Source organism: Ciconia boyciana, chromosome 2, assembly GCF_034638445.1.
Source record: "Ciconia boyciana chromosome 2, ASM3463844v1, whole genome shotgun sequence".
NCBI lineage: Eukaryota > Metazoa > Chordata > Aves > Ciconiiformes > Ciconiidae > Ciconia > Ciconia boyciana.
Window position 1 is genome coordinate 165561811 of NC_132935.1, and position 24516 is coordinate 165586326.

General features: G+C 52.6%; 1 protein-coding gene across 1 annotated transcript; it reads right to left on the reverse strand.

The window, feature by feature from the left end:
- Nucleotides 1–6338: 6338 nt before the first annotated feature.
- On the reverse strand, nt 6339–19094 carry HHATL (hedgehog acyltransferase like). Its single transcript, XM_072851564.1, has 11 exons — nt 18989–19094; nt 18359–18426; nt 17869–17982; nt 17507–17701; nt 16437–16646; nt 12484–12655; nt 10667–10811; nt 10246–10281; nt 9305–9506; nt 7748–7889; nt 6339–6460 (listed from the first exon to the last, which is right to left on the reverse strand). Exons 1-11 carry the CDS (start codon nt 19092–19094, stop codon nt 6339–6341), a joined length of 1512 nt encoding a protein of 503 aa, XP_072707665.1.
- Between the last annotated feature and the right edge of the window lie 5422 nt (nt 19095–24516).

Below are 24516 nucleotides of genomic sequence, written 5' to 3' on the forward strand. Positions count from 1 at the left end.
TAATATGACACATTGGAGAAGGAGGAAGGGAGGGGGACGGGGGAACAGCTGTACTTCCAGCCTCGATGCTTCAGGAAGGGTCTGTCATGAATCACGGCGGGGGGAGCAGGAGCTTTTGCTGCCGTCCCATGATGGGAGATGCGTGCGACCCATCGGCTCAGCCGCTGTGCTTGGGAAACAGCCTCCAGATGAATCAAACATCCAAATCTGCCTCCTGTGTCATGAATGGCAAGGCGGGACCTTCTCCTGACACCGCTAAACCAACTGCTCCAAAACTGCTAAACCTTTTGCTGTGCTAAAAATAGACCATGAAGTCAAAGCTGGAAAGATGCAGTAAGGGAGCGTCTTATGTGGGCTTTGTGGCATCCCCGACTCCAGCCAGCTCACTCCCAGGGCTGCTTTTCTGCACAGGTTTGTCCTTTATCCTCCTCTGGAGTCAGTTTTCAGATGCCTGGAAGGGGGTGGAAAATTAAGATAGAGCTATTTATTTACACCCCTGTATGGGTTATGAGACCTATGCTGGAAGTTACTTAAAAAGTCTCACTGAAGGAGGAGGCTCGAGGAGCCTGGGAGAGGGATGGCTCTCCTTTGTCTGCAATACGTGCATGGGCCCCACTGGCACAGTCTCTGAACACCTCATTAATAAATCCATCTTGTCCACATCTTGGTGACAGAGGGAGCGTCTGAGGCAGAACAGAAGTAAAGAGAGTGCCACGGTGGGCTTCAACTCACAGATTAGGACATCTAAACACAGGTATCTTCTGAGTTGAGGGTCTCCTGCTAAGGTCTACTGAGATTCAACACCCCCATGTTGAAGTCTAGAGATGCAGCAGGACAACTTGCCTGGCCTTGAGCTGATGCTCCAGAAAGGCTGAGGTCTCCAGCAGGTCTTGTGTCCTGCTTGCATGCCCATGGATGTCTAGGAAGCCCCATGAGACCTCAAATGGCCGGTCCAGGTCCAGCTCTTCCCATGGAGCTCACGAAGAAGCAAATTAGTTTTGACAGACATGGATGAGCAGAGCAGCTATAATTATTTATACCTATGGTAAAACTTATACATTAATCTGTTTTATTTTATCTCCGTTACTATGGACCCTCTGGGCTGGCTGACACTCAGCGATGGCACAGATTTAATTAACGATTTAATTAAGTCTATGCAAAGATATTAGACACTCTTCTTGGTATATTTAAAGCCATATAACCCCTTACCCTGGCATGGATGTATTTAAAAAAGTGCTTTGTGCCATGATGGTTATCTACATAAGTGGGAAGAGGGAGGGAGCTATACTGGTATGAAGCCCTTTTGTACTGGTGAGGTTCCAGCAGCATCTGGGAGGTACCAATATAGCAGGGAAATAATCACAAGCTGTTTTCAGAGCTCACATCATAAGCTCTTCTGTGGTGCTGCTCATCTGTGACGGGATCAGACGACGAGCACTGATCTTTGAACTGGGTTGAGCTGCAGAAACGTTCCTCTGCTCCCAGACATCTGGGGCTGGACAACCCTGTCCTCCCCTCTCCCTTCCCTCTGCATTAGCTCTGCACTTCCCCACGTTTAATCCTGCATTGTTGTGCTACCGGCTGGGACTTCTCCCCCTCTGCCTTTAATCTCCCTTGAGCCCTGGCTTGTTTTCCTTTTCGCTGTGCTGCTCGGCGTGTGCTGCCATCCAAGGTTTGCTTCCACATTCCCCGCATCACAAGGTGCTGCTGCTAAAATGCAGCTACATCCCATCCCATCCCTTCCCAGAGGAGCTCCCCACTGATCGGTGGGTCTGTGGCTTCTCCCAGGTTTGTGGTCCACCCAGGGAAAGGGCACCGTGCCAGTCCCAAACCTGCTCTGGGGTCTTCATCGGCTTCAGTGGCTTTGTGCAGCAGCTGGACCAACTCCAAGGCTTGGGGAAGCAGCCCTGATTTTTCCAGAACACTGTTTCCTCAGTGCCTGTGTCGTTTAGGCTCCCTACAGCCATGGGGAGAGACAGGTATCTCTGGGAGCTGGTTCACTGCACCTGAGTTAGACACTTGCCTGAGATGAGAGGGCTCTGGTGATGTCCATCTGCCCCCATTCGCTCTAGAGAGAGTTTAAATCATGAATTCAGACTAGACACCCTTAACTGTTCCCAGTGCCTCCTAACACCAGCAGTGCGGGGATGCCGTCCTCATGATGGCTTGTGGCAACATTCGCACGTGTGATCCCCTGCCTTATGTTTCCACCATTTTTTGCTATTGGTTCAATACAGCAGCATCCATCCCAAGCCCTGTCATCAAAACAGATGTAGATCGCATATATGGCCCAGGCTGGACATACAGGCTGTGTCCTATGTGTTAACCCTGACCTCAAACGGTCTGTAAACCTCCCTGGCTCCTGAGCATGGGCGCATTCAGCTCAGATAAGGCTGATTCCTCCCCAGACAAGTTTCTGCCGCAGCCTGGTGGGACAGGGGGTTGATCTGGTGGACCCAAACCCTCTGAGCAGCAATGTGCCATGGGGAGGCTCACATGATGCTAATGGGGGGACTCAGAGATGCTCTCAGAGCCACCGTGCACCTCTCCTGAACCCTCCTGGGGCTGGGCATGAAAAGCCAGCAGCGCTTTATGCAGCTCAGATCCACAAGCTTCAGTTCCTCTCACCCACAGAGTATTTGGTGTTCAGATTATTTTCCTTCTTACATTTTAGGTTACACATTTCCAGTCTGGATCTCAAGCAGAGTATTTCTTTTGTGCTTGTGTGTCTTCCCTCATTCCTAGTTTTCATTTGTTCAGACTGGTTGGTTGTTGCCATTTTACAATCTGTTTACATGCAGGGAAGTCAATAGGATTTTGGGGGGGTTTGGTCTGAGCCTTGCTGGATGAGAGCGCCAAGGCCACATCTGATTGCTACAGGAGACTTTTCTCTGATGATAGCAGTGGAATTTGAGGCAATCATCAATTCTGAGCCCTCTGCAACCATTATCTCTTGTGGAAGCTTTGATCACAGTAGACTTGTCCCATCCATCTTCCATTTGCTGGGTCCAATGTGTCGCCACTAAGGTAAGCTGGTCTCCAAGCAAGTACCAGCCAAACCCAGAGGGATTTAGCATCTAAAAGGAGATGAGATGGCACATGTGGATGCGATAAAGGTGAGCAGTGATCATAGTTACCATTCGGTTATGTCTGTGAACACATGAATTGGTGAATCGACTCTCCCCAGGGTACTCCTCCGAGAGTGCTGACTGCTGTGTAACAGACAACGCAGCCCGGAATGAGGAGGGCTGTTCTGAGGTAGCCCTCAGCTAACTGGCCCCAGGTCTAACGGGACTACAGCTAGGGATTTCCAATGACCAATGGACTAAGTCAGTTATTAAGTGTGTCTCTAAGTGGACAATAGTCCCCCCACGACATGGGAGTGGGTGAGGATACATGGAAAGCATCCTAAGGGGATGCAATGTAGCAGGATCACTACCTCCCATACAAAATTTTAGAACAAGAAAGGTAAATGCAGAAATTACAGCCGTGTCAGGCCGAACAAGGAAATGTCCACTGTAGGGCTATTAATTTGGATTTGTAGTTGCAATAAATGATTATTTTTCTTGGCTTCTCAGGCAAGTTTTACTAACAGGCAGGCAATAAACAGATCAGACAAGATACTCTTCTTCAGGAGAGAGACGAGTAGTTGATAAATCCCGCTCCATGGAGGTATATGCTGAGGCTGAGGGTCTCCTGCAAAATGCTGAACAGCGAGACATGGTTGAGATGATAGCACCACTTGGGTGCTCCTGGCCCACCAGACCCCTGGGCTTCTAACAGCAGTGATAAACGAGGGGATAACTTCAGGCAAAGGGGGGCAAAGCCCAAGTTCTCCCATGAACTGTCTCTCTAACAAATCACTCACTCGGTGTCTAAGATTAGCTCCTTCTGGCAGCTCCAGCAGATGCAGCTGCTGAGTAAATTTAGATCCTTAGTGAATGGGTTATTTTCTCTCCAGGAGTATCCAAGTCAGGAGGGCAGCGCAGAGTCACTGGGCTTTGCCGTGTGAGTCACCCACTTTGACACAGGGATGTGGGTGACTCTGTCCTCCTGGGCAGCCAGGGACCTGAGCTGAGCCACCCGCAGAGACAGAGCCCTTGGCCTCGGCAGCTCAAGGTGGCTTCAGCTGTGCGAGGACACCCATATGGAGGAGAAGAGCTGAATTTCATGCTGGGAGGAAGCACATCATGTCATAGCTGTTTTGGTGGTAAAGAGTAAATCTGAAATAACAAGAGATGCCAAGAAACATCTACCAAAGGTCCAGCAGCAGATCTGTGTTAAAAAGGGATGTGCCTGGTAGCTGAAGGGGTTTTGGGGATGTGACTAGAGATGCCACCAAGGCACAATACCTGCCACTACTTCCAACATTTTGTGTTGGGCTCCCAGAAATAAAAACTACATGGATTAAAGTTTTATGGCGGTAGGCTCATGGTATTTCACCAGTACGAAGGTGGAGTCAATATAAAGGTGAATATGAATCAAGTTGCCGCCAAACCTCCAGTATGGTGATGGAGTGGGTTCTGGTGGGTTCTGTCAAACTCAATAATGTCTTATCTTGTGTCACAATTAGGGGTGGGAGGTGAGAACTTGCAAACAGATCCTCGTGTCTCTCAGCTCTGATGGCAGTGCATTACCGAGGGTGTCACCTGCATTACAGCAGCGTAACAGGCGCCACAGATTTCCAACATTTATTTACTACATAAATAAATGACATTTATCAGGGACTTCACAAATTACTTTGGCAGAGCTGAAAGCTGGCTAGGAACTGATCCTGTTTCATCCACAGGGAAGCCAGAACACACCAGCACCAAGCGCCTCAACCCACATTACAAAGTGGTCCACATTCTGCCCTCACCAAACATCAACAGAACTCAGACATAAGGCCACTGAAAGTTACTCTAAAGTGTAAGAAAGAGAGACAGAGCTATTTTTCAATTATTAACCCACCTTTTCCTCAAGGCACCATGTTTCACAGGTACATTTATTCAATGCACTCACTATGCAGTGTCCCAAAGTCTACTTCTCCAAGGAGTCTATCATGGGCTTCCCCTCTGCCACCAAGTCCCAAATCACTGCCCTTCATTCAGGGTCTTTCTCCTTTGGTTGTACATATGTGTGTGTGCTCATTCAGCCATGCAGTCATGGGCTTAGGCTGTGCGCACTGAAGTCAGTTGAGTAAAGGGATGGATGGCTGGAGATGAGCAAGAGTTGGCGACAGCATCTTCTGTTCCTCAGCCATGGGCAGGAACGTGAGCTTAAACCTTTGTCCATGGCATGTAAAAAACGCAAGTGGGATTTGGTTTGAGTCCCAGGACACATATCACAGCAGGATGGTCGTGGTGGCCACATCGGTCTCAGACCCAGCAGTGGAGAGCCACTTTTGGGTATGAGTTGGTGCCTGGGGAACAAGCAGTTGTGAGCTATGTGTTGTGTTTCTTTGGCATGCCCGCTCCCCAGGTGACCTGTACACGATGCCCGATGGCTGTGAAGCAGGTATGGCTCCCGCACTCCCATTAACTATGCCTGATGTTGGCACTAAATCATTTTTTTCAAGACATTTAGCACTGAAGGGACCTATTTTGAAGAGATCATAACAGCTATCACTCTGCACTGCTGACAGTGGGGGGGAGATAATTACCCTTCAATGTGCTGTTCCCAGTCCTCCTTCCCTTTGCTATAAAGACTGTACTATTTATTTATTAGCCTCTTGGTACGTATAGATCGTGCTGAGCCATTTCACAGTCCTTACTGCACAACCATAGATGCTGAACACTTGACAGTGGATGCTGACCATTTCTCGTAGTGAAAGAAACATGGGATGCTTGGGTTGGACGTGACCTGGAGATGGTCTGCTCAGAGCAGGCTCAGCTCCAGCTAATCCCTTTCTCATAGCTGTGTGTCTGGCCCACCCTAAAACCTCCAGCTGTGGGACTTGGAGAGTCTCCTCTGGGACATGGGCTACAGGTCCTGCAGGAGAGCCGTGTGCTGGTGGACCAAGTGTTATGGGAAGCAGGGGGGTGAAATCTCTGGGCCTGCACAATGTCAGAAGATCAGAAAAATGATGGAGATGGCTCTTGCTGGCATTAAAGAAATGTCCTGGGAGCCTACCTCAGCAGTCTGCCACGCATGGGGAGCCTGAGAAATGCCCTTTGTGTCTTACAGAAAATCTTTCTTGCAGCAAAGGGGTGACCTGCGCCTTCCAGGCAACTTCTACATGGGTGAGCTACAGCAGTCCGATTGTCAGGAGTGCTTGGAGAGGCCCTGCCAGTGGCTGGCCTGGCAGCAGTGGCTGGAGGGGAGACGAGGCTTTGGGACAAGCCTGCCAGTGCCTCCCTCTACTCCGCTTTTGCTTTGTCACACTTCTCCTCCTCAATGGCCAGGATGCGCTCACGCTCTTTAATCAGCTGCACTCCGCAGTACGTGATGAACCAGATGGACAAGGTGCTGACAGGGAAACCTAGAAGATGGAGGGAGACATGGTCATCTTGGTGTAGCTGCTTGCCTAACGGGGCCAGCTCTTCTTCAGCACTGCTGCCTCTCAGGTGAGTTTCGGAGGTCCCACAAGTTCCTGATGGCCAATGACATTTTCCATTGTGGATCCAGCCCTACAGCTTCACTGAGAGAAGAGAGAAATTCTCAGGAGCAGATTTTAGATGAAGCAGTGCCTGAGCCCACCAAGGCATCATGGACCGCAGTTAATGTGGGAACATGCTGGAGTGGCTTTAAGCACTCCCTTACCTCCAAAACTCTTTCTGCCCCACCACGTTCAGACTTGGTGGTTGACTTTCTGCCCATTCAACCTGCCCATGTCCATCATTGTTCAGCACTGTGACCTTCTGGAAGCTTTGTGCCCCGCTGATGCTGAGGATCAACCCCAGCCTTGTCCCGTACCTAGTGGGGACACAGTATGTGCCCAGAAAACACATGTTTTTGTCACCTAAGTAAGTGACTGAGAGCTGGGAGCTCTCCCTCCACTTAGGAAGGGTCTGATGGCATTTGTAACCACGAGTCTGGTATCCACAGCAGAGGGGAGACACAGGCTTTGTACCTGCTAAAACAGGACATCTGAAATGAATAATGCAACCAGCAAAAGCCAGCTAGCTCAGCGGGTAGGCACTTCTGGCACACTAAGCCCAGAGCGTCACATTATCCATTTCCTACGCCAGTCCTGTCCCAGAGAGGGCTGGAGGACACAGGCGTCCATGGCTATTTATACCCTGGGCTGCTGAAGAAGACTTCAAAATAGTGCCACCATCCACTGATTAGAAATGTACAGATAAGACCGTTCATTAGGAGCCTAGGATGAGGATTTGTACCTGTCACCTTCAGGTTGACGCAGGAGTAACTGCTGAAGCAAAAGGAGATGAGGTAGGACGAGTAAATCCCTTTCTCCAGTACGGGGACCATTTCACAGCCCACCTTGGTGGGGCAAATGTGACATTTACGTTGCTGCAAGGAGTCAAAAACACAGCGTCGGGCTGTGCTAGGAGCTGTACAAGCACACCTGGAAGGCAGCTCATACCCCAGAGAGCTCACACGAGAAGGATGGGAGCCAGGAAACAACTTCCTGCATCTTTTGAACAATACTTAAGAACATTGGGAGCAGCCACGTAACAAGCCAATGGCCAGGCCACCAAGAGTGGAACTGGAAGTGGAACTTGGAAGTCCCAGTCCTCAGCTCCCCTACCAGTGTTGCCTCATCAAGACAAGGGTGCCTCGATGGGGAAGGCTGGTAGCATCTTACCAGTCAGAAGGAGTCTCTTGGTGACCAGCAGTGCAAACTCCAGGCTGTTGAGGGCTAGGATGTTGTAGAGGACGATGGCCCAGAAATTTGCTGCCCCAAAAACTGCCCTAATCCGCCGAGACGTGGCCGCTGACATTTTGGCCTGTGGAGGGGAGAGGAGCAGAGAGTGAGGAAAGATGGGGCTGTAAGGAAAGGGGATGCACTGGTCCAACTCCAGCCAAACTCCAGCTGGGATCACAGAGGGGTAGGCAAAAATTAGAGCAGTCTTTAGTGTCTCTGGGGTGAAGAAACAGACGGACAAGGTAAAACTTCTGCCCTGCTGCTGGACTCAGATGCATTTGGGGCTCTGGACTGGTGTTTCAAGGTCCCATAGGTAGGGGCAAGATGTTATACATGGTTTCATGCTAATTGTAATGGCTGAGTACTGCTTTCTTCATCTGTTGCCTCAAGGCAGATGAATACTGTTGTATACCAGGATTATTATTAGCCCTATGTGCAAATCAATCCCAGCTCCTGATAGAAATTGTTTCTTAGGAATTAAAAAAAAAAAAGCTGAAAACTAGTGACAGTAGCAGAATGAAATTGTCACTGGCACATAATCCTCAGGAGCAGCTGCTGAGAGTGGAGCGGGGAAGTGGTTTATAGCAATCTTCAAAGAGCACGATGAATCCCCAGGCCACTTAGTGCTGAGAATTGCGGTGCCGCAGGGAAGATTTCACTGCAAGTGCTATAATCTGATTACAAGTTCAACAAGGAGAGCAAACGGGAGGATTGCTCTCCAAATTTTTATTCAAAAGGGGTCTTTACTGAACCAGTTTAGGACCTCTAGACTTTGGGTTGGGCAAAACAAATAAGCACCAGAATTGTTTCCAGGATGGAGTTTCCTAAGTTTTTCTTCCAACATGTCCCCAAGGCACCTTGGTCCCAAACAGAGACAGGGCACTAAGCTTTGGAGTGTTTGGAAAAGAATTAATTCTAGTACCTAAACATTTGCTTTTATCAGAAATCAGATCAAAACCACTCAGAATGCCAAGATGTTTTGCAGAACAAGAACTAATGATATCCATATGGAAATGTATAACCATTTCCGAATGGACAGACCTCAGATTTTGTGTCCATGTGTGGTACTTTGATGCCTCGTTGAGACTGCATTCCTGGTTCTCTTGGACCTCCGTTTTTCCCTCTGAAAGCTCTACACCCAACCTAAATTTCCCACAAAGCATCATAGGGGCAGGTGGCAATTTGCTCTGGGTGGGTGACACAGCGCATAAAATGAAGGGTTACAGAGCACCAGGACTTTGCTTCCCTTGCACAGCTGAGTAGCTGATCACAAGGATGCTAAAGGCCACAGGAGAGAGCTTCAGGTCTCCACGCAGGAGGCCTGGACATGGAGCTGCATGGCATCATCAGGGATGTTGCTCTTCAGTCTCAGCTGAAAATGGATCTGACTTGTATAAATAAGTTTGAGCTCTGTACAGTCATGGATGTTTTCCAGCAGCAGAGTTTGGCCCCAGACCCATTGATCTTCCCCCATCCACTTGCAGCCCAGCTCCTCACCTCCAGTTTGGCAAAAGGCTCCTGCTGGAAGAACTTCTGCACCCAGAGTTCAAAGTTGAGGCCAAAGCAGTTGAAGACAGACCAGATGTAAACGATCTCACAGGGCCCCAGCCACAGGGTGGTGATGGCAAAGGTGGCGACAGTGGCCATGAGCTCCTTCATGATGTTGTCATGGTTCTCTCCAATGTGGTCATACACATACCTAACAGCCAAGGAAAGTGGTTGGTGCTCTCTGTAGTCAAGGAGAGCCCTCTGGAGTCCCTCCTCCCACACTTGCCCACCGGGAACGATGTTTTGGCTGATGCGTTCTAGCAATAAACTGATTTTCACTACAGTCCAGCTACACGTGGCTTGTTTTCCTCACAAACCTATAGCTCCTTAAGGACAAAATACCACCCTTTCCCCCTCTTGCAGGTAAAGGGTTGATAAAATGTGGGGATCCATAGAGCTGCAGGCTATCTCATGCTTGCTGGTGCACAGGATTTCAGCACAGAGGAGCCACCACCTTCAGTACAGGTTTGCTGGTGTGTACTCATGGCTGAAGAGGGCTGAAGGGCTGAGGGAGATGTAGATGGAGCTCAGGCCACCCTTGTTACCCAGGATATGGGAGACCTGGGCTCAATTCCCCTTTCCTCCTGGTGGAATATGTACCTGACTCTTCCTCCCTTGAGGGAACGCTAAACCCACCAGACTTAAAGGGTTTTCTAGGACAGGACTCTCTTATTCCCAGCTTTGGCGGGGGGGGGTGTGTGTTGCACTTTGTGGTGATTAATTCAATGGTCTTAGGGATAAACAGACCAAATATTACTTCATGCTGTAGTGGGATTCACCCAGAAGAGAGGACACCTCAGCTTTAGGATGAACAGCATTTAATGCTTCATTGCTATGTGATGAAAGAGAAGATCCTGAACCAGACTAGAGATGGTTGATTAGACACTTACTTGCATAGCCAGTCATTAATCCCTCTGTCAAAATGCCTAAAATGCAGATGATAAAAAGCATGTTAAAACACGCAGTGTAACGACACCCTTCCATGCAGCAGTCAGCCATAGAAGGTGCCTGGTCCCCTGGTAAGGTACTTCTTGAACCTTGTTCACAGCAGTTCTCCATGCTCCCTCCTTGAACAGGTCCCACTATTGATGTGGTTGTAACCTATCTTATCCCTTGCTTCCTGCCCAAGAATATTTCCCTGGGCTATGGCCAGGTCTAGACTACAGGTTCAGTATATATTGTTCAAAGTAGGTAGTCTCCAACTTACAGGCCAGCTGCTCAGAAGGACAGCCCAGATCTCCTCCTCTCCATGCACATTTCATTCAGGTCAAACATGCTGTCTCTCTTCATCGATGCATGGGGGGTACTCACGTTTCTGCGAAGACGTAGAGCATGGTGATGCATTTCGGGGGCTGGGGTGGGTCCAAGTGGTCCAGTCTGGCAATGGTGTTGATGACCCCAAACATGACAGCAGCTTTCACCCAGTCGTACACCAAATTGGAGTAGGCCAAGCCAGCTGCAGCAAAAATGAGAGTCAAATACGTGAAGTGGGATGTATGGCCTTCAGGACTTTGGGGGACATCATGTCCCATGGGAACATGTAGTCTATTGCAACAAATATAACATCAAGAGGACAGTCTAATGCTGTCTTGGACCAGCAAAGCTTTTAAAACTAAGTAGCTTTTTAAGAAGCTTGAACCAAAGGACAATATCTTCTTGGGGTATTTGGAAGCAAACTGCTTATTGGTCTTGGTATTCCAAGAAATTCATACATTTCTTCCAGCACAAGATCTTTCCTCCCCTCTAAGGCTTGTTAACCTATGAAAACCTCATCACAGTTCTCAACTCTGACCTCTGAGGTTTTATTGAAACCTTCATTGAAATGCACCCTGTCCCAGCTCCTTGTGGCCATAGATGTAACATTGACGCTACGGCAGAGCCAGGGCCAGAACATCTGTCTTGGAGAGGTGTCTGACACTGGAAACAACCCTTGCAGGAAACAACCCCCAAAGATTTCAAATTCCTATGCAAACAGAAGTTAAAATGCCCCTGTCTTGATGGGATTCAGCTCACAGATTAAGGGCCACCCAGTGCCTCAATGTGAGCCATGCCTGAGCTCCCACCATGGACAAGGCAGATCTGGTCAATACAGTCAGCAGAGCCTGCAGAGGAGCTCAGCTCCCTCTGGAGTAACACACATGCTTGGTCAGTCCACCCAGGTCTCTTAGGACACCCTAAATCAATGCTAGTGCCATTCTAGCTGTGTTCGGGTTTTCTCCTGCCCTCCAGCTGCCACTCTGGAGGGCTTCTCCAGCCCCCGTTTGCCCTGTGCCAGCCCCGTGTGGATGTCAGATACCCTATGGCATCTCAAATGCTGCCATCAGATGTGTATTTGGCCAGCTGAAATCCTCCATCCAGCTGGCAGCTGAGTGCCAGCATGGCTACCACTACTCATCCCAGGAGTGTGGCTTCCGGAGGTCCCTAGTCCAGCCCTGCTCAGAGCACAGCCAATGTCGAATGGAGATCAGGTTGCTCTGGACCTTGTTCATTTAAGCATTGAATATCTCTATTTTTGGAGAATGTATAACCCCTCTGGGCCCCTGTTTCAATGCTTGACCACTCTAAGAAAAAAAATAAATCCTTACATGCAACCCAACTTTGCCTTGCTGCACCTTGTTTGCCGTGTCCTGCTTCTTTCCTGCCAGCCTCCAAGAAGAGTTCACCTTCTCTACAACCCTCCTTTAGGTAGTTGAAGACAGCAGCTACAACTCCCCCGAGCTGTTCTCTGTACAACGTACGCCCTGCGGCCATTTCAGTAGCGCACAAACACCCATAATGAGTGGCCCTGTGAAGGCATCTGAGATACCAATGTGTCTCTTGCAACAGCATGGGGTTGATTTTGGGAGGTTCTGAGCTCCCTTCCAGTCCAGACAAAGGCGATGGGAATGACTTGGTATTCAGCCTCTTAAACTCTGAGCCAAACAATTTACTCCAGGATCCTATGAGGGTGTCAAACCAATGCCATCTGACAGACCCCAGCTCTGTGCATTGTCAATGCGAAGAAGGGGGACTTTACCAAAACCTGTCCAACATAGGCATTGACGAGGTCTCTCGATGGAGATCTGAATCACTCACCACTGCCTTGAAGCTGAGTACAGGTGTGAGCGTGTCCAAGCATGGCCACTCACCCAAGGACCAGTCCGAGAGGCGGTTCATGAACTTCAGATCAGAAGGGAGGGTGAGGATGTAGAAGAAGTGAAAGAAGATATCCACAGCGATGATGGCCCCCACATGGAGGAGGGCATGGACCCGGATGTTCCTCATCTCATCATCTTTGCGTCTCAGCTCTCGGGTGCTCACCTGCCGGGATGGAAAACCGGGAAAGGGCTGAGCTGAGAGACAGGATAGGCAGCATGTTCCTCCATCTGGAGAAATGTTCAAGGTCCAAATTCAACTCTGTCCTGTAGAAATCACACTATGGACTACACAGCCGAAATCTCCATTGATTCAGGAAGACCCAAGGGACTAGCCGACGTGAACACATCCACAGGGAGCAGGACATGTCCCACCCACAGCATCCCTCCAACACCCCCGCCTCAGTGCTGAGTACGGCAGCAATGTGCCTCCTGGGTCCCCCTCCTAGCAAAGGCTGTTCCCTTCACGGGGGTTTCCAGCAGAGCAGGCACATAATGTGACACAGCAGCGACAGGTCTGGCTGTACCTAAGGGACCCTAGGTGGGGTGAAAACCCTACTGACCAGGGAGCTGGGTTTTACGCTCTTTCGGCAGGGACACGTTCAGAAAGTCAACTTTGCTTAAGGGTGGCCCCTTGCACAGGTCACTGAGAGGGAGCAAATGCTAACACCCATCGCATCTACAGGATGCCACAGCCTGTAGGGAAGGACATCTGCATGCCCAGGAGAGGCTGGGAGCAGGGCTGGAGTCCCACCTGACAGCTCTGCCAGGGCCAGATGCATATTTTTGGCCAGGGTCATTTGGGAGGAGGAGGAGGATGACTGATGGTCTCTGGAGCTTCTGGTGCCGACACCTGCTGTAAATGAGAGGGAGAGCTGCTTGAGGAGCCATCCTGAATCTGTTGGGACCTGATCGATGGGGATTTTTGTCTCTGCTGTGTCTTGTACAAACAGGGGCCGGGCTTTGCCTCCAGGAGCTGTCATGTCTCTGGCCGTTGTAATATAAAAATCATCAGAGCAAGCTTTCAGGATTACACTGGGCAGACTGATGTCCTCGCTTCCCCGCATTGCCATAAAAATTGCTGCTGTATCTAAAATCCTCTTATGTTTATTACTTTCCCTTTATTCCCTGCAAGAGGTGGGATCTCTTCCAACGTAATCCGCAGGCTGCTGCACCAGCCCCATCGTCAAATCCAGATGATTCCTGAGAATTAAAGCCCTTGCTAGATTTTTTTGTGTCTGTTATATGCCAAATGCTTTAAGGATACAAAGAGGCTGCTGGACCCTAAGCTGGAGGAGAAGCCGAGGGGGGACAGGCTCTGGCATGGAAACATGTGGGAGGACACAGAGGCCCCCTTTCATAGAATCATTTAGGTCAGAAAAGACCTTTAAGATCATTGAGTCCAACCGTAAATCTAACACTGCCAAGTCCACCACTACACCATGTCCCTGAGCACCTCATCCAAACGTCTCTTAAATACCTCCAGGGATGGTGACTCCACCACTTCCCTGGGCAGCCTGTTCCAATGCTTGACAACCCTTTTGCTGAAGAAATTTTTCCTAATATCCAATCTAAACCTCCTCTGGTGCAACTTGAGGCCGCTTCCTCTTGTCCTCATGTCTGCATGTGGTGGCAGCACTCTGCCACCATCCCCTTGGGTTCAGGGCTGTGTCGCCCACACTTCCAGCCCCACAGAAGTGAATTTGTTCCCTTGATCCTAGTAAGGAAGATGCTTTTCAGCTCGAATGGGGCTGGCCAAGCCCTGGTACAGATGAGTTCCCATCACACATGGGGGTGCAAGGGCTCCACCAGGACATAGCACCAGTAGGAGCCAAAGAAACAGATCCATTCCCTAACTGGGCCATACACCCCACTCTGGGGAAGGGACTCCATCTGCCCACCCCCATAATTGCTGTTGGGCAATTAGGAATTTACCTCTGCAATTAGTTGGACCTCCAGCAGTGCAGGGGGGCATCTAGCCAGGAGATGGCAGTGGTGGCCAGGCCAAGACAGGACCCCTGGCTGGGGCATGGGAAAGGGGTTGGGGACTTACTCCCTGTGCCTTTGGTGTAAGAGTTTAAGCAACGGGGGGGAGGAATTGCTCATAAAGTGGCTATAAACATCATGCTTTGGGGCTGTGCAAAAGGAAGAGGACCCTCCAGATCAAGCCTTGTAGGGGTGGTGGGAGTTCAGGTCTTGGAGACACCAGCAGTTTAATGCCCTGATTTATAGATACCTGGCTGCAGCGTTAGAAGAAGCCAGAGCTGCCCATCTCATAGGAAAGATTGATGGAAACTGGAGAAGGAAGAGGAACATGGGGTGAGGAGGGCACCCCAGGGCACTGCAGCCCCTCCGGAGGGGCTTGGACAGTGGGGCTGCTGGAGCCATGCTTGCCTGGACTTCAGCCCAACAGATAAGACACAACTGGAAGGATGAAGCCTTAGGATGAAACTTTTATTCCAGCAGCCTGGGGAGAAGAGCCCAGCTGGGGCCTGGTCATCCCTGTGGTTGTCTGCTGAGAACAGGCTGCTGGTGGGCTCAGTGCCCCATGAGCATCCCTCATGGGGGACACCAGAGCCGACCTTATGATCTTCAGGGTCAAATGCTATAAAAGTCCTTTTAAATAGATCCTGCAAGACCCAAGGGATCTTAGTCCTGCAATCACATCCTTTCAGCATTCAGCATGAGGTTGTTAATGCCCCAGGTGAATGAACTAGCAAGGAGTAGGACTTGGATTAGGGCTCATCCTGCTCACTGGAGGAAACAAGACCAGTGCAGACCCTTTCTGAAGCAATCACTACCAGCCCAACATTGGAGAGAAGGTGCTGGGTTGGGTGGGTCTTTTGTCTCCTCCTCACCAGGGAGGCTCTGGCTGCTCTCCCCTGCCCTGGGCTGGTTTTTCTTCTGAATTCACAAATATTTTTCCAAAATGCTCTTGCACCCAGATGTCAGTTGGGGTCCAAAAAAAATTCAATGTAGCTGTTCTTCTTCAAAAGGAAACAAAGGGGTGGTGGCAATCCTTCCCAGCACCATTGCTGACCAAGCAAGAGGTCCCTCCCTTAGCAAGCAGTATCAGTTTGCTTTGATGACCAAGGTTGATTGTTGGTGTAAAAGGACGTTGGGATGGGAAGAGTGAGGAGGGAGAGAGCACTGCCATTTTTCTTGATCTTTGGATGTGAAACAGCCCCAGAGGTCGGCTGATCCCAGCCTAGGCTTCTGCTGATGTTTTCTAGTGCTGTTTGGAGTCTGCTCTTCAAAAAGTCCCCTTGGGTGTGTGTGATACAGGCAAAGACTCGGGGCACCAGGGTATTTCATGGGGAGCAGAGGAAGCCCCTGGTTGCCGAAACACAGCCTTCCACCCAATCTTACTTATTTCTAGAGAAATAACTTCATCTTAAGAAACACAGACCATCTCCAGAAATTCATGCTCGTGGGTGAACCAGCTGGATGGAAACATGAGACTTCCCTTGCTCGCAGCCACCAGCATGCAGAGGTCCCATGGATGGGCACTACATGTCTGGCTCTCACCGTGGCCTCCCAGCACCGCACAGTGGGGCAGCCTGCAGCTGCTGGAGCGACAGTGCATGGAAACCGAGGCACTGAGCAGTGCAGGTGCCCAGCGAGCAAGGACATGAGCTGAGCCCTCCCCTCCTCACCCTAGCATGGTGTTTTCACCACAGCAATGTCTTCCCTCCTGTACTGATCAGTGGAAATGGCCAAAAACCCAAAAGGGAAGGTTAAAAACCCATCAGTTTATTCCCCTCCCCCCCAAAATCAGGGCGTCGCTGCACAGCCCAGACTATGGCCACAGACTCTACGTGACCATGAGAAGCTCTACAACTATTTGCACCTTCACTGTGGCAAACAGTGGGTTTTTGTAGGTGTTAAACCCAAGCAAATAAACGCAGGGAGAGGTCCTCCTCCAGCCCGGCCTCAGGAGCACTCACCTGGGCATGGAACTGGTCAAACGTCATGACAGGCCCGAAGAAGAAGAAGGGGAGGTAGAAGTTGTACTTGAGGAGATCAAAGATGGAGTAGATGCCCTCTTTCCTCTCAGAGCTCTCGAGTGCAAAGCTCATGCAGCGCATGATGGTGAAGCCACTTCCTCCATAGAAGAGGACATCTTGAAGATCAAAAGCTCCTGTTACAAACCCGCTCTGGATGAGAAACAAAGAGTTACCACCGGGAATGTGGTATCACTTCTGTGCTCCCTCACTTTGTGGAGGACATCACTCCCAGGGCAGTAGGCAAAGCCTCTAATTATGCTCCAAACCCAATTACCCCTGGAGCTAATGAGCCTTGCTGTTGGAAGGAGAAAACTAGGGCTCCATTTCCTAGCTGGCTCCTGCATCCCAGAGGAGCCGGGAAGTGGTAATCCTCTTGGCCATGTCTTCACCAAGCAGCTGTCAGCCATGCAAACTTTGGTCTGGGGTGGGAATGTCACCTTGTCGCAGGGACATAACCCTCCCCAGGAGGTGAAGGAAAGCCAGCACAAGCCTGATAGAGAGGGGGGAATGCATTTCAGGGGGTAAGCAGCAGGCAAGGACAGGCAGCACTGTCCTTCAGAGGGACTGAATAGCTTTATAAGGTCCTTCCTGGGCTTCTCTCCACCCACCAGTGAGAGAAAGTCTTAACTGGGCAGAGACTTAAGAGATAGGCAAAGGCATCACTGACCCATCCCAGCACGGTGTTACAGGTGGGGAAACTGAGGCATGGGGCAGGAACACGTCTTGCCTGGCTGACAAGCTGTTGGCTGAGCAGCAAGAAGGACACAGGTGTCCTGAGCTCTGGCCCAGCATGAAACCACCAAAACACGACATAGCCCCTTGGTATTATTCCCAAGCTCAGTGGCACAACAGTCCCCCTCCCTCTCAAACCCTGTGGGAGCTCTGACATAGCCAGGAGAAGTTCCCAGGGTTTGGGGGTGCCCCAGGAGCCCTCCCTGGAGGTAAACCCAAGGAGAGGGACACAGGTGGGCTGGAAATGAGGCAGACGGGTGGTCCAAGAGAGCACCTACCTGCCAGGAGCTGAATGGCTCCACCTTGAAGGAGGCGAGACAGCAAAGGCCAGCCACATAGCAGAGCCACTTCTGCTTGGCCAACGCAACGGAGTAGAGGACAAGGCAGTGGGAGAGGATGATCATCAGGTAGACGAGCCCCATGCTGCCCAGCACGGCCAGGACCCCATACAGCATGTACACCACGGCCCGGTGCTGTGAGAAGAGAGCAGCCCCAACCCGTGGTCAGCTTGGTGAAAGCCCCAACCCTGCTCCCCCTATTCTAGAACATCCCCCCATCCTAGAACATCCCTCAAGCCCCCTCCACAGATCCCAGGTCACCCTGGTGCTTTCAAATCCATCCCACCACATCCCTGGCTCACCTGTGGCACTGTCATGGAGCAGATCTTGCCGAAGAGGACATGTCCTGAGAGAGCGAAGATGATGACGTTCCTGAACGAGGTGAACCACATCACCCACTCGAAATCGGCCACATCCTGCGGGAGCAGCACCGGGCGCCTTACTGCCCCCAGCCCTCACACCCCACCCCGACACCCATCTGGAGAGGAAACCACACAACTTTCAAAGCCTTTTCTTCCCATTTTCCACCCAAGGGCTCCCAAGCACTTTAGCTTGGTCATAAAACCCCAGGAGAGATGTGCAGAGGTTGCTCGTCTCGGTGCACACAAAGCAGAGCATCCACGGTGCTGCAGGGCTGGTATTTTCCTGACTAGTTCTTTAGGGAGAAAAACATGAGTCACGTGGACTTTGCAAAAGTGTGTCAGCAGCAGAAAACCCAGCTCTGCTTCTCCAGAGGTCAGCACCGACCGTGTCGCTGGTAGCTAGAAAAGACTGAGTCCTTCCTCCGCTTACCATCTTCCTGCCGAAGTAGTGCCAGCCTGGCTTTATGCCATCCCGAAAGGCCCTTCTGTTCATGCTGTCTGCAAAAGAACCAGAGTTATGGGGAGAGAAACAGCTCTAGGAAATGGGGCCTGGGTTTTGGCAAGGCAGGGAGCCTTCCTCATCGTGATGATGAGCTGTCAGGGCTCAAACACCCCGTCCCCAAAGTGCCCAATTCCCATGGACAACCATAGGAGTCAGGTATCTCAACCTCTTCTGCAAGAATTTCCAGCAAAGCGTTTTTGCAGTGCCACATCCCAGGGAGCCCCGGTTGATCCCATGCAATTTTCAGTTTTTTGGGCTTCCAGACAAAAAACTGGGGAACTGGACCTGTGTGGGCAGGGTGGTTGCCTGTTCCGGGCACTGGCTGGAGAGCTGTGATGTGCCACAGCCTCCTCCCCTGAGCCATGGAAATGGGGACAAGGGGGTAACCAGGAAAAAGGCAAAAATCCTTTTTGATCCCTGCAAAGGATTCCCAAGCTGTTCTCTGCAAAAATTAAAGCCAGGGATCTGCTGCTGGTATTTGACAGCTGTAAAAGCAGCCACCTTACATCCAGCCTCCCTCCCAGGGCCCCCTCTGAGCGACGCGATGGGGAGCATTACCTCTGGATGCTTCGAAGATCCCGCTGCCGCTGTACACCACAGCGCACGTCACGGCGAGAGCGTAAAACCCCAGTTCGTAGCTGGGGAGCATTGTTTTAACCCCCATGGCGGCAGGTTACCACCCCAGCCGGTGCGGGGGATCCAGACCTGGGAAAGGGAAGGAGGAGAGGGAAGAAAACCAGGAGTGAGAGCTCACCTGCCCTCCTACCCCTCAAACACCCAAAATTGCTGCTGGTCCTCAGCAGCTCTGCTTTGTGGGCTTCCTTGAAGGTTGGTAGCTGAAGAGAAGGAGGAGATGGTAACACCTAGGGCTGAACCCTGGGACACAGCTCAGGTGCAGGGAGAGAGGTTGCTGCAAAAGCCACCCAAGGAGCCAGGATTTGGGGGCAGCTCAGCCAGGTGGTCCTGATAAAGGGCTCTTCCCAGCGAGTTGCATCCATCCCAATACTCAGAGATGCTCAGGAATACCAGCCACCCAGGTCGGGGTTCCTCCAGCGTGTCTCTGATGTGGGTCCCCCCCCTTAATTCCTAACTGGATCCTTGGAGGGGATCCAGGCTAGAGCATGAAGACACCCATGCTGGAGGAGATGTGACGGGATGCCATCACGGCATGGGATCCCTTGCCCTGGGCTGCTGCTCACCTTCTGCTGGGGTTTTGCCCAACCTCGAGCTCTCGGGGACTCCTAAAGCCCCGCGGTCCCAAACTGCTTCGGACCCCGCAGGCATGGTTGAGCCCCCCGGCCGCTCTGCCCAGCATCGGCAGGGCTCGAGGGGTGCCTAACGTTCAGCCCCACAATTAGCCCTGGGCTAATTAATCCTGCCAGGGCTAATTAACCCCGGCTCGACGTGCCTTCCAGCCCGCCCCGAGCTCTGCAGCCTCCCGACTGCGTGTCCGGCAGTTGCTCAAAACGCAATTCAGGGCTGGAGCAGGCGGTGTGCGGGGGGGCAGAGGGCAGCCCCGCCGGCCGGCACCCTCCTCCGGCACTGCCACCCTCCTCCGGCACTGCCACCCACCCGCGAACATCCCCCGCGGGTGGGGGGACCCCACGAGCGGCGGGGCGCAGCCCCTGCGACGGCGCGGGGGGCTTTGAAGGGAATAAGGAGCGGAACTCTTGCTTTTAGGCAGCAGTAAAGGCGAGCCGGTCCCCCTCTGCTTTCGCAGCTGCATCGCGAAGCTTTTGCCGTGGGTGCTTATTGCATTTCTTTTTTTAATTAATTTTTTTTTTTTTTTGAGGCACTGAATTTTTTTAAGAGCTGGGGGGGGGGTGTCGTTGGCAGCGATGTGGGGTGACCCCCATCTTCCTCAGCTCTGGAGGAAACGCTTGTCCCGGCGGGGAGGGCCCGCTCCCGGGCCGGGCACAGCCCCGGGGGGTGCGGGGGTCGCTCCCGTGCGGGGCCGCTGCGGGCGGGCGCGCTGCCACCACCCTGCGGTCCCCCTGCGGCGGGAGGGCACTGGCGGAGGTGGTTCTCAACAGCTTTTTTTTTTTTCCCTTTCCACGCATTTCAAGGCTTTTTTTGTTGTGGGTTTTTTGTTTTTTTTTTTTTTTTTTGGCGGGGGGCAAGGCCACCCCGCAAATGAGCCGGGCGGGAGAGGGTTAACCGGGTTAACCGGGCCCCCGGTTGCCGCTGGGGACCCCGCGGTGGGCGAGGGGTGCTGGCGGAGGACCCCTCGGACAATTGTGGCTCTGATTGCTCCTGGGCTGCCGAGTCAGGTGCATCGGGGGACCCCAACACAGCCCCCTCCCCCGCCCAGTTCCGAGCCGCCGCGGGGCAGCAGCATCCTCATCCCCCCCCCGCTCCCCTCCGCTCCCCCCGGACCCCGGCCGGGCGGTGGGAGCAGGCAGAGGTGACAAAAAGCCCTGGAGCAGCATGTCACCACCCCCGGCATGCCACCCCCCCCCCCCCATCCCCGCATTGCTCCCCACTACTGACCTTGAGCCCCGGGGCTGCGGGTGGAGGAGGGCGAGGGTGCGGGGATCCAGCGTCCGGCACCGCGACGGGGGGACGGCAGGAAGGGGGCAAGTGGGGGGGGGAAGCGACGGAGGGTTTTTGGGGACCGCTGGCCTGCCCTACAGCATCTCTCAGCCCGGCTTGGGGGGAGCGGCCGGGTGTATTTTTGGGCTGCCGTCCCCCACCTTGCCCCTGGAGGAAGTTTGGCCGGGAGTGGAGTGGAGCAGGCGGGAGGTATTTTTATTTTAGAGCAGCACTGCAGAGGGGGGCTGGTTCAGGAGCTGTCTGTCACGGCAGCTGCTGGAGAGGACCCGTGCTGGCTGCCAAAGCTCACCCTGGGCCAGGGACCACGGCCCGGGGGTGGCCACGGGAGCCCCGGGGCACAGCAGCCCCCACACAGAGACCCGTTCCCTCCCAGGGGTGTTTCGATGCCCCACTTCGAGCCCTGCAAGGGAGGAGGTAGCCCCCATCACTTTGTGCAGGAGGGGAAGTAGCTATCATTGCATGGGGATGGGGAAACTGAGGCACGGAGCCAAAAGCTGCAATTCCTCCGCAGCTGGGGCAGTGTTTAAATCAACGCGGGGCTCGGAGGTTGCAACATCTCTACAAACCATCTTCGGGGTCTCCTTCTCAGCTTTCGGCATCTGCAACCAAAACAGGGGATGGGAAGGGGCTGGGTTGGGTTGTGGTCTCCGTTATTATGGGGTATGCAAATACAAGTCAGCCAAGAACAAGTCGACGCAGCGTCAGGCCCACCTCCGTGTCCTGCGCCAAGCTCTTTCTACCAAACCCCTATGAGATTTGGGGAGAGCTCACGCTGGAGCCAACGTCCCCTGAGCATCTCCCGGGCTGCCTGTAGGGTCAGGGGAGAGAAACAAGGCAGATGACCCTGGATTTTATAAATACCTCTGTGGGTTGTCTGCTTCGGGGTGAGACGAGTCACGTTCTGGACTTAGGAGGGAGGATCTCCAGGATGGGGACCCTTCGGGTCAGCCCAGCTTTGCTGTCGCACTGGCCGCGAACAAAAAGGCTTTTTAGCGGCATTTTTAACTTGGTGTGCACAGAGAGGGGCTCTCCATAGAGAGCCTTGGCGATGGCTGTATGGCCAACACTTTCAGCACCTAACGAGCCGCTTTAATTTGCAGTCGCCAGGGCAGGATTCAGCTGCCTGCCCCTCGGATGCCCTGGAGCCCCAGCCTTTGTCCTGCTGCCGCAGCTCGGTCCCTGCCCAGGGACTTTGGCTCTTCAGACCTTGGCATAATTGACTGGGTGCTTAGAGGCGAAGTAATTAAGAGATGGGTGCAGATAAGCGCAGCGACACAATTTGTCATGCTCGGTGCGCCTGTGGAGGGCAGGGGTTTATGGCCAGCCACGGCCATACGTCGAGGAGCCTCAGCAGGAGGGAAGATCGTGTGTCCCCCCCCGGCAGCGGGTGCAGACGGACATCGGCTCGCTGCACTGGGGGGGTGGTATAGGAAGGCAACGAGCAAAGGGGCAACCGGGGGACCGACCGGTCCCCGTCACCCTCCCTGGCTCCCAAACCCACTCACCCCCCATCCTGTCCCATTGCAGAAACCAAAACCAGCCCCCAAATCCTTCTCTCCAAGCGTCTGCTGCGTTGGAGGCACAAGGGGCCCCATTGTGTGGCCACGGGGCTGGAGGCGATGGGGATCTCGCTTTCGAGGATGCGAGGGATGCCGGGGAGGGCTCCAGGGAGTGTGTCCCGGAGGGCAGGAGGGTCACGGCCCCATGGTGCTGCTCTCCCTGGGCATTGGCATCCTGGAGAGTTTTGCGCCGATGACAGATTTTTATTTTCTTTATTTTTTTTTTAAATCCCAAGTAATTTGTGAGCTTGCTGGATTGAAAGTGCAACAGAGGTGGAGGGCTGGGCAGTGTTTTTTCATGAGGCTCTAAGAACTGTGGTGATAAAAATCATTTAGCTTTAATTTATAGGTATTATAAAAAATTAGAAAAAAACCCCTGCTCTTGATTTCTAATATAATAAGATTTATTTTTAATGTGACCAGCGTGCCTTCCTTGGCACAGGGGATGCCCCTGTGTTTTATTGCCCCAGCGCTGCTGCTTTACGATGAAGGGCTGTTTAGGGCTTCGAGCTGATTTTATTGATAGTTTTTTCAAACATCTGGCGGGTTGCTGGAAGTTGTGGCACACAAGCTGAGACCACGGCCCCTCTTTAGTGTCTGAGAAAGTGAGTGGGGAAGGTGGTGGGGTTCAACGAAAGGCTCTCAGCTCCATCCCAGCAAGGCACGGCACAAACTGGAGATGTTTGATGGGGACACCAAAGGAGCCTTCTCCTGGCTGCTTGCTCCTGCCTTATGCTGCTGTCTCTCTGCTGCTGGAGCAGCTCTTTGTGGGGTGAACTGGAAGGAGAGAGGGTTATAATAACCCACACGGGTTGTTTTATACTGCCTTAGGTTGCCCCGTGGGGTTCCCCATGCAAACGTGTCGCTGGGAACATGCCAACTCCGCCAGGACCTCAGCAGGCACCTCCCTGCTAGGAGGACGGCTCAGGAGAGGGGGATGTGTGCCCCATCCATCCATGATCCATCCAAGGTGGCCCCCAGGACCCCTCTCAGCACCCAGAATTGCTCTGCCTGTCCCCCATGTCACACACCAACCCCATCAAAGGTCCCAGGACGTGCTGCTGCCCTGGGGAAGGACTCTGAAGAAGGCTCCCACCACCTGGCAGGGACAACCCAGCGTCAGGTCAAAGCTCACTGCCTTCAGCTCCTCTCCTCACAATCCTCTCCTGTTCCTGAGAAAATGCCTCAATTAGGTCAACGACGTGGTGGGATGACCCCCCCCTGCCTCGCTGCCACGCTGCGCCCCACAGATAACTATTCTCACTGGCGAACAAGCTGCTCTAAAGCCCAGGACTTCACCCCCTGCCTGCAGATGGGTTTTGGAGCTGTAAGCGGAGACGCGTGGGGATTGAGGTGGCATTTGTTGAGCGAGGCCGCCCTGTCCCGCAGGAGCAGCCGGCTTGGAGCTGGGCTCGGAGGGGAGAGGATGAGGGGAGAAACCCAATACCCCTCTTGGCTCAGTCGGGGCTTAATTTAGAGCACAGGGGCTCTGCTAGGGTATTTTTCCATTTAAAGCCGAACCTCATTCCTTTTGTCGTGCACGGGGCGAGAGCCCTGCGGCTTGCAGGGCAGTAGCAGCTGCTGGCTGCGGCTGCAGGAGGGCTTGGCAAAGCAGTTTCCTACTTCGTTCCCCTTTGCCACCAGCTTCTTCCCCACTTCACCCACGTGAAGGACTGAAATCTGTCTCCTCCTCGCACCTCCATCCTGCGTTAGAGCCTCGGGGAGGGCACGAGCCACCCACAGCCCCGGTCTACGGCTCTAAATTGGAGCTGTTGCAGTGGGATTGGCTTTGACCTGCTGGCTGATCCTCTGCCACTTGGCCGAGCAGAGTCCAGGGCAGGGAGAGCTGGCCTGTGTCGATACCGTCTATATTTAACCACACTAATGCAACTTAATTCATGTAACGGCCAGTTTGGAAAGCTGCACTCTTGCACCGCCTGCTCTTCACAGGTAGACGCCTCGCAACAGGCTGAA

What these genes read in the sequence shown, in the direction of transcription:
- HHATL (XM_072851564.1), bottom strand. Translation starts at nt 19,094, where the DNA reads ATGGGGGTTAAAACAATGCTCCCCAGCTACGAACTGGGGTTTTACGCT. An exon ending in GCTCCATGACAGTGCCACAG is followed by an intron (nt 17,702 to 17,868) that starts GTGAGCCAGGGA and finishes CTCTTCTCACAG; the next exon opens with CACCGGGCCGTGGTGTACAT. An exon ending in CCTCTCGGACTGGTCCTTGG is followed by an intron (nt 10,812 to 12,483) that starts GTGAGTGGCCAT and finishes TTTTTGCTGCAG; the next exon opens with CTGGCTTGGCCTACTCCAAT.